The sequence below is a fragment of the Gracilinanus agilis genome, chromosome 1, assembly GCF_016433145.1.
Source record: "Gracilinanus agilis isolate LMUSP501 chromosome 1, AgileGrace, whole genome shotgun sequence".
NCBI classification, from domain to species: Eukaryota; Metazoa; Chordata; class Mammalia; order Didelphimorphia; family Didelphidae; genus Gracilinanus; species Gracilinanus agilis.
Genome location: NC_058130.1, coordinates 705,133,768 through 705,148,146, shown reverse-complemented (window position 1 = coordinate 705,148,146; position 14,379 = coordinate 705,133,768). Strand labels below are relative to the sequence as shown.

At 39.7% G+C, this 14,379-nt stretch overlaps 1 protein-coding gene across 1 annotated transcript in view; it reads left to right on the top strand.

The window, feature by feature from the left end:
* The window catches only part of SPATC1 (spermatogenesis and centriole associated 1), an 81,443-nt gene extending 70,117 nt beyond the window's left edge, over positions 1–11,326 (top strand). The window contains exons 2-4 of the mRNA XM_044684741.1: positions 9,219–9,905; positions 10,155–10,724; positions 11,181–11,326. Coding sequence (XP_044540676.1) covers positions 9,219–9,905; positions 10,155–10,724; positions 11,181–11,326 — 1,403 coding nt within the window. The remainder of the gene's footprint in view (positions 1–9,218; positions 9,906–10,154; positions 10,725–11,180) is intronic.
* The last annotated feature ends 3,053 nt before the right edge of the window (positions 11,327–14,379 follow it).

Here is a 14,379-nt window from a genome sequence, read left to right as displayed (position 1 = left end):
AGTCCTCTCTTCAGTCATGACACCAGAAATTCAATCTCTCAAAGGAAAAAGGTATTTCTACCAAAAAAAAAAAAAAAAAGAGAGAGAGAGAGAGAGAGAGAGAGAGAGAGAGAGAGAGAGAGAGAGAGATTCAGGAACCAATATCAGACAAGGGACAGATCATTCATTGCTATCTGCAGGAGCTCAAACTGAACTGAGGCAAAGGCCTCTAGGTATCATAACTCAGCTAGATCCTGGAGAGCAGAAGGGAGTCTTGCTTTCTGATCCCACCTCTGTACCACTAATTTACTGTCAATCCTTAAAAACAAGAAACAGTTATCCTGTTCCCCTGAAAACCGAAGAGCCACAGACATTATATCTACTATCCCTGAAAAACCAGAGAGCCACAGTGTTCTTAGCAACTTTGTTTATTTGCTTTAAGAAAGAATAAACAAATGCATGTGTGGACATTGGGATAAAACCAAGCACAGAGAAGAAAAGAGGTTACAGGTTTTATAGTATTCTAAGAAAAAGGGGAAAGGGTCTCTGGGATTGAGCAACAAGAGAGAAACTTCTGCCTATCAGTAGGAGATGTTTATCAGCAACTTGAAATGTAGATCAGGATGTAATTTTGATAACATGGAAGAAGAAAGCTTTAGTATTATCTTCAGGGAGCCTGGGACTGTTCAGGGCTAGTCTGAACTGTTCTCATGCAAGAACATTTACAAAGTTACTTCCATAGCATACATCATTGTTTTATCTAGTTAATCCTCATCAAGGAAACCAAGGAAATTCTAAACAACACAAAGCCAAGAGAAACAGTATCACCTTGAAAACTCTTCTCCTTTTTCTCCTACCTGTCTGACTGCTCCTTTTGAGTCAGCTTTGCTAGATTCTCATCCAGGTAATGCCTGCAAACTATGTGTGTCTCCCAAGGTTCTGTTCTGGCCCTCTTCTCTTCTCCTTATGCTACCTCTTGGTGATCTCAACATCTCCCATGTTTTCTTTTCTTTTTTTTTTAATTTATTTAGAATATTTTTCCACAGTTCCATGATTCATGATTCCCTCCCTTCCTTCCCTTCCCAGAGCTGACAAGCAATTCCATTGGATTATACATGTATCATTGTTCAAAGCCTATTTCCACGTTACTCGGATTTGTAGTAGAGCGATCTTTTAACATCAAAACCCTAATCATATCCCCATCGAACTATGTGATCGATCATATGTTTTTCTTCTGCATTTTCTTCTACATTTCCACAGTTCTTTCTCTGGATGTGGATAGCATTCTTTCTCATAAGTTCCTCTGGATTGTCCTGGATCATTGTACTGCTGCTAGTAGAAAAGTCAATTATATTCAATTGCACCACGGTGTATCAGTCTCTGTGTACAATGTTCTCCTAGTTCTGCTCCTTTCACTCTGCATCAATTCCTGGAGGTCGTTCCAGTTCACATGGAATTCCTCCAGTTCATTGTTCCTTTCAGCACAATAGTATTCCATCACCATCAGATACCACAATTTGTTCAGCCATTCCCCAATCGATGGACACCCCCTCATTTTCCAATTTTTTGCTGCCACAAAAAGCACAGCTATAAATATTTTTGAACAAGTATTTTTCCTTATTATCTCTTTGGGGTACAAACCTAGCAGTGGTATGGCTGAGTAAAAGGGTAGGCATTCATTTAAAACACTTTACACATAATTCCAAATTGCCCCCCAGAATGGTTGGACCAATTTACAACTCTTCCAGCAATGTATTAGTGTCCCAATTTTGCCACATTCTCTCCAACATTTACCACTTTCATTTGCTGCCAATATTGGCCAGTCTGCTAGGTGTAAGGTAGTACCTCAGAGTTGTTTTATTTCCATTTCTCTAATCAGGCATTTCCTATGTTTTCAATTATCATCTTTATGCAAATGGGCCCTAATCTGTTTTCTGACCTCCAGTCCTATATCTAATGTGAAGCCTCTTGCACAACCCTTTCTTCCCTTTTTCTTAACTGAGTCCATCTCTCTGTTAAAATTAAAATTCTCTGGAGTCTATATCTTATTTTTCTAATTATTTATTAAATAAGTTAAGAGAGAGGATCAGAGAAAGAAAAGACACAAGCCACACTAGCTGGCTGTTTTCCTTCCTAAGCCTCCTCATTCAATGAATGCTTGCCCAAGCTCACATTTCCCTAGTTAGCTTGTCTCACAATCCTTTCCATGCCAAAAAAAAGACTTTCTTTTCTCCGGACCTGAAACTTATAACCTTCATGATGCCACTTTTTGGAGTGTCTTTGACTAGTCTTGACTTCAGTCCAGGTCAGAGACCAGTCCTGAATGCCAAGAATCATGTGGGACAAGAGGCAAGCATCTTCTGGGTGCCAGAGAGCCATGAGGCTTCTGGCATCCTCCCAGAGTTGCAAATATGCCCCTTTATACAGATATGCCTCAGGCCTTGCTCTTAATCCAGTCAAGGGGTGGAGGCTGAACCTAAATCCAATTCACTAGAGAACAGGTTTTCAAAATCAATATGAAACTTTCCTTTTAAAACTCTAAGACTGATCTTAGGATACCAAGAATAAGGTGCAGAGCAGTGTTAAATTCTCATATATCACAAACTCCTCTACCCAACTCCATGCTTCAAAATCCTCTCAACATCCCCATCATTATTAGAACCCATTCTCAGTAAAAGTTAGTAAACAGAAGGGAAAGTGAGAGAAAGGAGGTCTAGTTGATAATGAAGTTTGTTCACTATGGAATGGGAATTACAGAGGGTACAGTGGAAAGGAGTGGTCAAGATTGGAGAGGGAAATTGGAGTGGGGGTAAGCAGGAAAAGAAAGTGTGGGAGTTGGGGATAATTTGCTCCTTTGTGGCCAGTGAGTGAGTACTATGTAGATAATGAGACAAATAGATGTTTGGAAATTGCTTTTGTTTTTAAATATTTTCTCAACTATATATAATAATAATTTCTAACATAATTTCCCAAAATTATAAGATCCAAATCATTTCCTTTCCCCCTTTCCTTCCACCCATGAGATGATAAGCAATTTGATCTGGATTACACATGTATGATTATGAAAAATATACTTCCATATTGGTCATTTTGTGAGAGAATACTCATATAAAATCAAAACCCCCAAAATAAAAAGTCACAAATAAAATAAAGTGAAAAATAATATGCTTCTATCTACATTCAGACTCCATCAGTTCTTTCTGTAGAAGTAGATAGCATTCTTTGTCATAAATCCTTCAGTATTGTCTTAGATTGTTATATTGCTAAGAATAGCAATTGTACAATTGATCATTGTACAATTTTGCTGTTACTATATACAGTGTTCTCCTGGTCCTGCTCACTTCGCTCTGCATCAGTTCATATAGATGTTTCCAGGTTTTTCTGAAATCATCCTGCTCATCATTTCTTATAGCACAAGAATATTATATGACAATCATATACCATAATTTGTTCAGCCAATCAATGGATATCATCTTCTTGGACCCAAATTGTGGTGCAACTCTAGTAGTTTCTGGTTAACCTCAAGAAAGTTTATCCTTGTTTGATGGATTTTTAAGAGACTCCTCTTGATGAATAATTACCATTTTATTTCACAGAGTTGCTATTTTCCCATTTCTCTCTAGAGGGCCCAAGTACTCTACTTCCAGCAACGTGGAGTGATATGCTGCTTTCCCCATTGGGTCTGGTGGCAAGGAGGTTTACCTAATTGAATATAACTAAACCAGCCAATGTAATAATATATATATATGTATATATATATATATATATATTTTAAAACCTGACATATATCACTTTAAAGTTTGCAAAAGGATTTACATATATTATCTTAGTTGTGCTTCTTAGCAACTCTATAAGGTAGGTTCTATAGGTAGTAAGCCCATTTACAGAAGAGAAAATTTAAGGACAGTTTAAGCACAGAAAGATTAATTGATTTGTCTATGGTCACATTAGTGTCACAAGGTAGGGTCTGAAAACTATTTATGCTGAGGCATTCCTTATGGGGAAGCATCTACTCTAGCTATAACCAGAGTATCCTCCCATTGCAAATTCCTCCCCTCCATTCCCTTCATTCATACTCACATAAAGAACCCCTTGCTGTTACTACTCTCTTTTGCACCCTCATGATCTACATACTTTTTTGTCACACTATATGTTTCAAACCCAAATCTCCATGCCCTTGCCCTAACTACCCCCATGCCTGAAATGTTTTCCCTCCTCACCTCTGTCATGCTGAAAAATAATCAAAACTACCAGAGTAGTAGTTAATAACAAGTCTTTAATCAGGGTAAAGGAGACTATAATCAAAAACACCACACAGAGCCACTGCCCTGAGAGAGGACTACAGTCTCAGGAAAAGATTCACAGCAATTTAACATTGGGAATTTCCACTAATCTACAAAAAAATAGGGTGCTTATATAATTTTTGCAAACATTTGAGAAAGCTGAGGTGGTCAGAGATTAAAATGACTAGGAATAGCCTAGACACCCTAGGACTGTGTTGGCAAAAGCACGGCACATGTGCCCCAGTGCACCAGAGGGGGCTGCTCAGTTCCCCCATCTCCACCATGTCTGAGAACAATTTTTACATGCCTCACCCCTCTGTCCAGCAGCCCAATGTGAGCACTTCCTCCCTCTGCTGTCTGGGGTAATGTAGGAGCTCATGGCCAGCCTGAAGGTACAGTTTGGGCACATGAACTCTAAAAGGTTCACCAATGTTGCCCTAGGAAAAGCTAAAGTGGCTGAAGAGATACTTAAGGTTTATTGTCTTCTTTGAACTCAGTCCATAGTGCAAAGGCAATCCCAATTTATAGTAAATTCAATCTTTTCCTGTCTTTAGGAATGGCCAGGGTGTCTGGGAGTGTATCTCCATTCTTCAGATTTGATTGTCCTCTTTCAAATTCAGTTTCTGGAAAGTAGGCAAGAAGATTCATCATCTATTCTGTCATTTGAATTCTTTGTTTTTACCTCTGGGAGAGTCAGTAATGGGGTTAACTAAAATAATGTTGTCATCTCTAACTCTTAGATATCCTTGACTTCCTTCAAGACTCAATTCAAATGCCTCCTTCATCAGAAGGTCTTTCTTTCCTGGTCCATCTATGTTCTGGCTGCTAGAAGGGCTTCCCCTCTAAGGTTATCCTTCATCTACTCCATCATTACTTGAGTCTTGATTCCTCCATTAAAATGTAAGCTTCTTAAGGACAAGGACTGTTTCTTGCATTTCTTTGCAAGATTGACTGACTTTGTACAGAGTTATTTTATATTATATATTTTATATTTTTTATATATTATATATTTTAATATAAACATCCTCACAGAGGGTGTCAAGCATTCTGAGAGCCAGAAAAACTCCCAGGAAAATGTATTTCTCTTTTATTCAGAGAAGAAAGCCTTGGCAACTAACCCAAGTTGGAGAGAGGGCAGGAAATAAGCTCTTTTAAGGAAATAAAATCCCTCCTAAGGAAAAACATTATCCTTTTTTAGATTGACCCTTCTAAGGAATTAAAATAAGGGTTTGACTAAATATGTGAGAATTCTAAATAATAGAGTGGTCACTGATTTTAAAATATTATAGCTCGAGTCAAAAAGATTTTAACAGCTTTTATTTACAAAGATGTGGAAAGAGTGAAAGTAGAGAAATACAAAAAAAGGGTAGAGAAGATGTCTACCCTATCACACACTAAATATCTCCAGTGCTCGGCTTAGCCCAGAAGGGCTTGTTAACCCTGGACTGGAGGACCTGGAATTCCACTCACACGACCTCCTCCAAGAAGGGAAGGCTTCTCCAAAACTACTCTCTCTCCAAACACCAAAAAAGGAAGACCAGCTACTCACTCACCCAAGAGGCAGTCCAAGTCCCAAGTTATCTCCAAGAGATAGGTCACCAGTCAAAGATAACTATCTCTAGAAGACTCTCTCCAGCCAAAGAAGTTCGGGACTTTTATAGTGACTTCTTCTCCCTTTCCCTCTTCACAAGGGCCAACCAAAGCTTCCAAATTGCCTAACAGTGTCTATGGGATCCACTTCTCACCTCTGAAGGCGTTAACTCTTATTATAGGCCTCTAAAGGTGTCAACCTTTTATCATAGGTTTTTGAAGGTATCAACTTTTTATCGAAGGATTCACAAGTTTCTGACTGATTGAGTTATCACCCACTTTAGCAAATTACTTGGGAACATTCTTACTTAGTGTTAAGTAGGAAAGCTTTGAGTTCTGGAGTTATCACTCATTTTAGCAAGTGACTTGTGAATTCTCTTACTTCTTCAAGGAAGTGACTTGTGAATTCTCTTACTTGATGGCTAACAGAGTGTTAACTCAAAATAGACAAAGAGAATAAAGAATTCCCTTTCACAATCCCCCCTGTGATTCCTTGGGAAACTGATCTCCCCAATGAATCATTTAACATGACCAGCTTATATCTCTGAAGATCTTCTAGCTAAAGATGCATACCATATTGCACTTTCTAAGAGGAAGCTTAGTGAGTTAGAGATAAGAGGGAAATAAAAGAGAGAGAGAGAGCAAAACCAATGTTTGCTAGGTGCATTGACAAAAAGCCAAATTAGAGGGAAGTCCCCTTTGGCATAAGAGTTCACATTCAGAATAAATGTGTTCAACCCTCTTCAGTTCCATCATTTATACACCAAAGTTCATTTTTGATCTTCTGATGCAGTGGAGGTTTCTTCATGGCACTTTCTCCGAACAGTTCATTTTCTTAATTCAAGTAGTTATCAAGCTTCTTTTCCTGAAATGTTTTCTCAAAAATAATTTTTTTAATCTTGGGTTTTATGAGAATTATATACCCTAACTATCCAAACTGGTCCATGGAAACTCAGTCTTGAGTTAACTTGGCCATAGGGTTACACAGTCAGTGTTTTATTTTTCTTGTCATTGTTGTTTAATTGTTGCTCAGTCATGTCTGACTCTTTGTGATCCCATTTGGGGTTTTCTTGGCAGAGATAATAGGGTGATTTGTCATTTTCTTCTCCAACTCCTTTTACAGACGAGGAAACTGAGACAAATAATGTTAAGTGACTTGCCTAAAGTCACACAACTGGGGGCAGCTGGCTGACTTAGTGGATTGAGATCCAAGCCCAGAGACAGGAGGTCCTGGGTTCAAATCTGACCTCAGACACTTCCTGGCTGTGTGACCCTGGGCAAGTCACTTAACCCCCATTGCCTAGCCCTTACCACTCTTCTGCCTTAGAACCAAATAACCAGTTTTGATTCTAAGATAGAAGTTAAGGGTTTAAAATAAATAAATAAAATCACACAACTTAGTAAGTATCTAAGACTGGATTTGAACTTAGTTCTTCTTCCAGGGCCAACACTCCACTGCGCCACCTAGTCCCCCATCTTCGTCTTTACCAGGCATCAGTGTTAAGCATCCTGATACATCACTTATACATCAAGACATTTATCTTTCTCCAGTTCAATAGCATCTCTGCCATTGTCCATAATTCTTATTCACAATTTTCACGCCAAATCACCAGCCTGGACTCATTACCAAGCTAGGAGCTTGGTACATTCTTCCAGACCCAGTTTCATTCAGTCAGTCAGGAAGGCTTCCAAAAGCATAAGGGGCTCATGGTGTGCCAGACACTGTACTACAGCATTACTTAACTAACTAGATACCTGACTACACCTCTGCTACCCACTCCCAAGAATAAACACAAAAATATGAATAGATAAGTAGAACAGTTCCTATCCCCTCACAATCAGAATTCAAGCCAATAGTTTAGCCCCCAGGTTCACAAAAAATAACTTCATTTTTCACAAGTGGTTTAATGTTAAAAGTTAGCATTCATATAGCACTTACTGTGTATCAGGCACTATGCTACATGCTTTACAAAAATGATCTTTTTTTTCTCTCTCTTTTTTTTTTTGGTAAACTCTTACCTTCCATAATCAATACTGTGTATTGCTTCTAAGGCAGAAGAGCAGTAAAGGCTAGGCAATGGGGGTTAAGTGACTTGCCCAGGATCACACAGCTAGGAAGTGTAAAACTTATCTGATCTTCACAACTGTAGGTAGGTGCTATTTTTTGCCCAGGGCTACACAGCTAGTAAGTGTCTGTGACTAGGTCTGAACTCAGATCTTCTGACTGGCCCTCTTATCACATTGCTATTTAGAGGGAAAAATAAATTTTTGAAGTGACCATGAAGGATCTTTGTTACAAGGCTTTTGGAAATATGGTCTCAGAGTCTAGGCAGAAGGTTGGAGCTAAAGAAATAAACTGGGGAGCTATTTTAATATAGGTGATAGATATTTGTAGCTACTTCATTCAGTTCACTTGAGTTCCATAAACACTATTCCATTTAAATTTATAGCATCATAGATTTTGGAAACTAAAGTCCTGCAAAATTAAGCCATTTGCCCAAGATCACATAATAAATGGCAAAGCAAAGATTTGAAACCCAATTCCCTTTACTCCAAGTCCAGCCTTCTATTATACCACACTGCGTCTCTAATTTAGTTCCTACTATGTACAAGACACATAGCTGTGTTGTTGTTGTTCAGTCATGACTGACTCTTCCTGATCCCATTTGGTGTTTTCTTGGCAGAGAAATTGGAGTGGTTTGTAATTTTCTTCTCCAGCACCTTTTAAAGATGGGGAAACTGAGGCAAACAGGGTTAAGTGATTTTTCCAGGGCTACACATCTAGGAAGTGTCTGAGTCCAGATTTCAACTCAGTCTTCCTGACTCCATCTTAGTCCTCCATAACAAATAAACTCTGGCAAGGCAACTGGATTGTTCAATGGATTGAGAGCCAGGCCTAGAGACAGGAGGTCCTGGGTTCATATCTGACCTCAGATACTTCTTAGCTCTGTGACCCTGGGCAAGTCACTTAATCCTCAATTGCCTAGCCCTTACTACTCTTCTGCCTTAGAACCAATATACAGTATTGGTTCTAAGACAGAAGGTAAGGGTCAAAAATAAATAAATAAACAAATAAATAAATAAACAAACAAACAAATAAATGAATGAATGAATCAGTAAGCAAGTAAATAAATAAATAAATGCCTGAATGAATAAATAAATAAATAAATAAATGAACTGTTCTTCAAGAGAAAGTATCAATAAGATAGTCAAGGGATGAGAATTATGTATGGCTAACCTCTAAGTAGGTGGTAGGAAGAAGCCACTTTAAGGTTAAATAGAAGTCAAGCTTTGGAATTTCTTCACAAATTCTTGCTCCTAATGAGGGATCTGAGGTCTCACTAACTTCTTTTTGTTTCTTCCCAGGTGTCTTTACACCCTTATCTGCAGGACCAGTACATGAATCTGGATTGAATGAATTAGGAATCATGACCCTATCATCATTGTCTGATGTTCTGAACAACTCACAGTCCAACTCTGTGACTAGCTCTCTTACTGGTCCTTTGCCTGTTCCCCTAAGTACTTCACTGCCTGCCTCCTTGGCTGTTCCTACAAATAATACACTGTTAAACCTCCTAAACAGAGGCTTAGTGCCTTGCTCCCCAAATGCCTTTCCAAACAACATGCTGTCAGATTCTGTGGCTACTGCCCCAGTTACTCCTAACACCCCTTTAACAAGGACTATGCCTGGCTCTATGGCCTTGGCTAACCCTACAAACAACTCTCTTTCGGGTGTTATGCCCAATACCCTGACAGCCCCTACAAGTATACCTCTAACAAATTCTCTGGGGGGTTCAATGGCTATCCCTCCAATCAGTCCATTGTCAGGCTCTCTGAATTCTTCCTTGGCTGCCCCTCTAGCCAATTCCCAGGTGACCTCATTATCAGGCTCTATACCTGGCTCTCCAGGCCACTTGTTACCTGGCTCTACAGTCAACAACATACTACTAATTGACTCCAATCGACCCCACTCTCCCTTGGATGCAGCACGTCAAGTTTCCACCAGTCCTAACAACTCAGCCAACACTGTTTCTTCTGTCATGGTCCCCAAAGGTAACAGGTGTGTGGGGGGAGTGCCAGGGAAAAATGGTGAAGTTGCTGGGGGAAGAGGGAAGGAGGTTGGGAGACAAGAAATCACAGGGATAGACCGTTTGGGCATTGTAGTAACATATCCTGTTTTCTGATCCCACATACTCTTCAGAACTTATTCCTCATCCTAATCGTAATCACCATTCTGACACTTCTCCAAATCCCTCTTTACTTTAATAGTCTTCCTTACCCTGCCTTCTCTACTCTCAACAGTCAAAATTTCTGCTGATTATAACAAAGCGGCAGTAGGCTGGGATACATCTCCAAACGTGGATTCTTTCAACGCGTCCTTTGTGAACTCATCAAACCAGACTTCCACACCCAGTGCTGGGGCCCCCAACACAGTCTTCTTTGGCCCCCAAGACTCCACAGCAAAACGCAATATTTCTGACAAGTCTTCAGCTTTGGCCAGTGCCCCCATGGTTGATGTTCATTCCCCTCCTGGCCTCCCAGCCTCTTCTAATTCCCAGGCTACTTCCACCTCTCTTCCACAAGGTGCTATGACATCTCCCTCAGTTATGAATACATCCATTCACTCAGACACCTCCCATGCCTCCCAGCACATTCACCGGCAGTCTTCCCCAACACGTATTGCCCATGCCACACAGGCTTCCTTTTCTCCCCCAAATGCCATACACTCTCCACGTAATTCCAATTCCTCTTCCCCTAACACTGATGTTCAAGGGCCCCGTCCCTCAGAAAATTCTCAAAGGAGGACCTTCCTAGAAGTGGAGAGGAAGATGACCCAACGGAAAATCAGTAAATTCAACGAAAATCCCAGAGGTTAGTGTTCCACCCCCTATTTCCATGGTGCACATGACATAGGCTCTAAATAAATTATTCTCTCTCTCTCTCTCTCTCTCTCTCTCTCTCTCTCTCTCTCTCTCTCTCTCTCTCTCTTCTCCCTCTGTCTATATATGTACATTTATCTCTTTATCGCTCTCTCTCTCTGTCTCTCGCTACATATATTTCTTTCATATATATATTTCATATATAGGTATATGGCATATATATACATATATATATTACTATGACCCATTCCTTTTTCCCTAATGCCTTCAGAGACCTCATCTTTTGTACTCTTTCACTTTATTAAACTTATCTCTCTCTCCATATTGATTCAGCATTCCCTTATCTCCCAACTCTAGTCCTGTTTTTTCTGCTTCTCTCCTCTTCTGCTAACACTCTCCTTCTCTGATAGTCTTCCCCATCTAACCTGGCCCTCTTCCTTTTCCTCAGACTGTAAGCAGATGACAGGGGACCGTCTGGTTGGGGAGATTGCCTTCCAACTTGATCGTCGAATACTCTCCAGTATCTTTCCTGAGAGAGTACGCCTCTACGGCTTCACCGTCTCCAACATCCCTGAGAAAATTATTCAGGTCTGAACTCAACCTCAATTCTTGATCTCTGACCCCTTCCCCATAGGTTTCACCAGCTCCTATATCCCAGCCCCTAGCTCCCTAACTTCTTCCTCCCACCTGTCAGTAACTGATAAAAAACCCCTAAGGTATAGAACTACCCAAGAGTATATTATAGCCTGGACTACAGACTACTAGCCAGTGTTAATCCCATTGTTGGATTTAGAATAATTGTCTGTAGTATCAATGGAGGGTTACAAAATTTCAGTCACCATCCAGGTTAAGAGGGGTTTAACAAGGAGCAGCTGGGTAGCTCAGTGGAATGAGCGCCAGGCCTAGAGACAGGAGGTCCTGGGTTCAAATTTGGTCTCAGACACTTCCCAGCTGTGTGACCCTGGACAAGTCACTTAACCCCCATTGCCTAGCCCTTACCATTCTTCTGCCTTGAAGCCAATACACAGTATTGACTCCAAGATGGAAGGTAAGGGTTTTAAAAAAAAAAAAGAGGGGTTTACCATTATGGACAAAATAAGAACAGTGGTAAAACAATCTGCCGATGATATTTGATATTTGAGTTGATGTTTGATATTTGATGATATTTGAGTTGGAAGTCAAATATCAGGGCAAGGGTGAAGAATCATACTCTTTAGTCCAAAGTAGTACCCAGGAAATTTCCAGGGTAGTATTAGGAAATGTGATCAAAGTATTAATGAAATTTAGAAATCATCGGATCCAGGAGAGGTCAATGGCAATAGTTCTTTCAAGTATATCTGCTGCCTTCTAAACTAAAGTGGTTCATTTGATGCTTAGCCCCAAACTTTTCTTCAGTTGGTTCTGATAAGATTTATTCCCTATCAGTATCTTCTAGTAGGGCTGCTGTCTCAGGAAGAAAGGCAGGAATTTGAATGTTCAAGGTATTGGGCCTGGGAAACCTACCCACCTTCTCATCATAACACTATGAAAGTGGATCAGTGGCCCTAGTTGCAGGAACTTTGATACCTCTCAGATTTTATTTTTTTTGGTTCCAGATTAGCTTATACTCTTTTTTTTCTCTTATGCTTCAGGGACTGATCTATCATGCAATACCTTTTATAACCACTAATCGCTAGTTGGAAGGAAAGTAGCATTTTTGTAAATTAAAACATTTAAGAAATATGAGCATCCCTCTTCTCTGGCCCATTGTGGATCAATTTCATTGCCAATTACTCACTGTCCTTTGGTCCCTAAAGTATATTTATAGACCATGCAGTGTTATCAGGTCCCAGTAAGCCTATGGAGGAACAAACAAGGAGGAAACCACAAAGTTATCAAAGAATCATATGTTCTTTTAAACCAGTTCTTTGTTTTAAACCAGTGGTTTGTTTTAAATCAGTCCCCCTTGTCCCCTCCCTTGGTTTACTTCCCTTTCCACCTCCTCCCTTTTTATTCCCCTCTTATTATTTTTTAAGGCCTAATGAATTCCCTCCCCCCTCTCTTCCCCTCCCTTTATGAACTCCCCACCCCACTCCCACCTTGGTTTATCCCTTCTGACTTTATCCATAGGGTTAGATAGGATTTGACAGCCCATTGGATCTAGCTACTCTTCCCTCTCAGGATTAATTCCACTGAGAGTAAGGCTTAAATATTTCCTATTAACGCTCTCTTCCTCTCCTTCTTATAATAGTGTTCATCCCCTCCCCTTCCCATGCCCTCTTTGTATGGTATAGATTATCCTATTTTTCTTATTCTTTCAAGTTTCTCTTGGTGCCATCTTCTATCCCCCTCCCCACTTTTTTCCCCCGTATCATCTTAGACCATTTAGTACTCCAACTTCTCCTTATGACTAATTCTTTTAATTACTGTAATAGTGAGTCCAATTTTTTAGAATTACACATAATATTTCTTCATATAGGAATACAAATAATTTGATCTTATTGAAGCCCTTAAAGAAGCAAATTTAAAAATAAGAGTTTTCTTTCTTTCCCCTCTCTTTCTTATTTACCTTTTCATATTTCTCTTGGTTTTTGTGGTTGGATACCAAACTTTCCATTTAGTCCTGGTCTTTTCTGTGCAAATACTTGGAAATCTTCTATCTTATTGAATGCCTATACTTTCCCCTGGAAGTATTTAGGCAGTTTTGTTGGGTAGGTGATCCTTGGTTGTAGACCCAATTCTCTTGCCTTTCTGAATATCATGTTCTAAGCCTTGCAGTCTTGTAGTGTGGAGGCTGCCAGATCCTGTGTGATCCTGATTGGTGATCCTTTATATCTGAATTGTCTCTTTCTGGCTTCTTGTAATATTTTTTCTTTAATTTGGAAGCTCTTGAATTTGGCAATCATATTCCTGGGGGTTGTCTTTTGTGGGTTTAGTGTAGAGCAGGGGTTGGCAACGTATGGCTCTCGAGCCATATCTGGTTCTTTTGAGGGCCAGATATGGCTCTTTCTGCAGGAGCCATAAAGTCAATTTTTTTTCAGGCGCTGTTACAGAAGCATGCACTGTTACAGGAGCGCACACTGTGAGCACTGTATGGCTCTCACGAAATTACATTTTAAAAAATGTGGCGTTTATGGCTCTCACGGCCAAAAAGGTTGCTGACCCCTGGTGTAGAGAGTGATCTATGGATCCTTTCAATGTCTATTTTGCCCTCTTGTTGAAGAGCATCAGGGCAGTTTTCTTGGATAATTTCTTGTAACATGGTGTCCAAATTTCTATTAATTTCTGATTTTTCAGGAAGATCAGTGATTCTCAAATTGTCTCTTCTAGACCTGTTTTCTTGATCTGTCATCCTCTCAGTGAGATATTTCATGTTTTCTTCTATTTTGTCATTCTTTTGACTTTGCTTTATTAGTTCTTACTGTCTTGTGAGATCATTGACTTCTACTTGCCCAATTCTGGTCTTTAGAGACTGGTTTTCTGCTATAATCTTTTGATTTTCCTTTTTGGTTTGGTCTATCCTGTTTTCCAGCTGTTTAATTTTGGTCTCCAAATTGCTTTATCAATTCTTTTGATTTAGGGGCATCTTTCTCCAATTGGGAGTTTCTGTCTTTTAAACTGTTAATTTCCTTTTGAGCTATTTCCCACTTTTCTTACCAAATCTCTTC